The sequence below is a fragment of the Geospiza fortis genome, unplaced genomic scaffold (assembly GCF_000277835.1).
Source record: "Geospiza fortis unplaced genomic scaffold, GeoFor_1.0 scaffold427, whole genome shotgun sequence".
In the NCBI taxonomy this organism is placed as follows: Eukaryota; Metazoa; Chordata; class Aves; order Passeriformes; family Thraupidae; genus Geospiza; species Geospiza fortis.
In genome coordinates, this window is record NW_005054853.1 from 25,984 (window position 1) to 27,954 (window position 1,971).

Consider the following 1,971-nt stretch of genomic DNA (forward strand, 5'->3'; position numbering starts at 1 on the left):
TAATTAATGAATTAATAAATGAATGATCGGGTACAGCCTGGTGTGCTACCTGCTGCAGGTCAAGGACAGGTAATTAACATCAGTAATTAATGAATTAATAAATGAATGATCGGGTACAGCCTGGTGTGCTACCTGCTGCAGGTCAAGGACAGGTAATTAACATCAGTAATTAATGAATTAATAAATGAATGATCGGGTACAGCCTGGTGTGCTACCTGCTGCAGGTCAAGGACAGGTAATTAATGAGTTAATTAACGAATTAATGAATGGGTACAGCCTGGTGTGCTACCTGCTGCAGGTCAAGGACAGGTAATTAATGAGTTAATTAATGAATTAATGAATGGGTACAGCCTGGTGTGCTACCTGCTGCAGGTCAAGGACAGGTAATTAATGAGTTAATTAATGAATTAATAAATGAATGATCGGGTACAGCCTGGTGTGCTACCTGCTGCAGGTCAAGGACAGGTAATTAATGAGTTAATTAACTAATTAATGAATGGGTACAGCCTGGTGTGCTACCTGCTGCAGGTCAAGGACAGGTAATTAATGAGTTAATTAACTAATTAATGAATGGGTACAGCCTGGTGTGCTACCTGCTGCAGGTCAAGGACAGGTAATTAATTAATTAACTCCCCCGAATCCCCGCAGGCACAGCGGGAACATCCTGCTGCACCCGCGGGCATTTCGTGCCATTTCAGGGATTTTGCCACAATTGAATGTGACTTTCATTGGGATTTTTTTTTTTTCCCTTGAATGTCCATGGGATCTCTCGGAATTCCCTGGCATTCTGACGGAGTTCCCGCAATCCCCGCAGGCACAACGGGAACATCCTGCTGGACGCCGAGGGCCACATCATCCACATCGACTTCGGGTTCATCCTGAGCAGCTCCCCCCGGAACCTCGGCTTCGAGACCTCGGCCTTCAAACTGACCACGGAGTTCGTGGACGTGAGTGGGGTCCGGGGGGGCCCGGGGAGTTCCTGGGGCGTTCCAGGGGTTCTGGGGGTTCCCGGGGGTTCCCGAGGCCGTTCCCCAGCTCCGCTCCGCGTCCCGCAGGTGATGGGCGGCCTGGACGGGGACATGTTCAACTACTACAAGATGCTGATGCTGCAGGGGCTGATCGCCGCCCGCAAGCACATGGACAAGGTGGTGCAGATCGTGGAGATCATGCAGCAAGGTGGGAATTCCGGAACTGCCGTCCCAAACCTGCTCCTCCCAGAGCATTCCTCGTTCCAACCCCTCATCCCATCCCGAATGTCCCCGTTTGTCCCATTTTCCCCCGTTTTTCCCGTTTCCCAGGCTCACAGCTGCCTGATCCCTGATTCCCATCCCAAATTTCCCCATTTTTCCCATTTTTCCCATTATTTTCCCGTTTCCCAGGCTCGCAGCTGCCGTTTTTCCCGTTATTTTCCTGTTTTTCCCATTATTTTCCCGTTTTTCCCATTATTTTCCCGTTTTTCCCATTATTTTCCCGTTTCCCTGGCTCACAGCTGCCTGATCCCTGATTCCCATCCCAAATTTCCCCGTTTTTCCCATTTTTCCCATTATTTTCCCGTTTTTCCCATTATTTTCCCGTTTTTCCCATTATTTCCCCGTTTTTCCCAATATTTCCCCGTTTTTCTTGTTATTTTCCCATTTTTCCCATTATTTTCCCATTTCCCAGGCTCACAGCTGCCGTTTTTCCCATTATTTTCCCGTTTTTCCCATTATTTTCCCATTTTTCCCATTATTTTCCCATTTCCCAGGCTCACAGCTGCCGTTTTTCCCATTATTTTCCCGTTTTTCCCATTATTTTCCCGTTTTTCCCATTATTTTCCCGTTTCCCAGGCTCGCAGCTGCCTGATCCCTGATTCCCATCCCGAATTTCCCCGTTTTTCCCCCGTTTTTCCCATTATTTTCCCGTTTCCCAGGCTCGCAGCTGCCGTTTTTCCTGTTATTTTCCCGTTTTTCCCATTATTTTCCCGTTTTTCCC

The 1,971-nt window shown here is 48.0% G+C and overlaps 1 protein-coding gene across 1 annotated transcript in view; it reads left to right on the forward strand.

Annotated features, from left to right (window-relative positions):
- PI4KB (phosphatidylinositol 4-kinase beta) overlaps positions 1-1,534 on the forward strand; it is a gene marked incomplete at its 5' end in the record, with an annotated part of 26,098 nt that extends 24,564 nt beyond the window's left edge. The window contains 4 exons of the mRNA XM_031065544.1: positions 570-613; positions 815-947; positions 1,056-1,176; positions 1,380-1,534. Coding sequence (XP_030921404.1) covers positions 570-613; positions 815-947; positions 1,056-1,176; positions 1,380-1,504 — 423 coding nt within the window. The remainder of the gene's footprint in view (positions 1-569; positions 614-814; positions 948-1,055; positions 1,177-1,379) is intronic.
- Between the last annotated feature and the right edge of the window lie 437 nt (positions 1,535-1,971).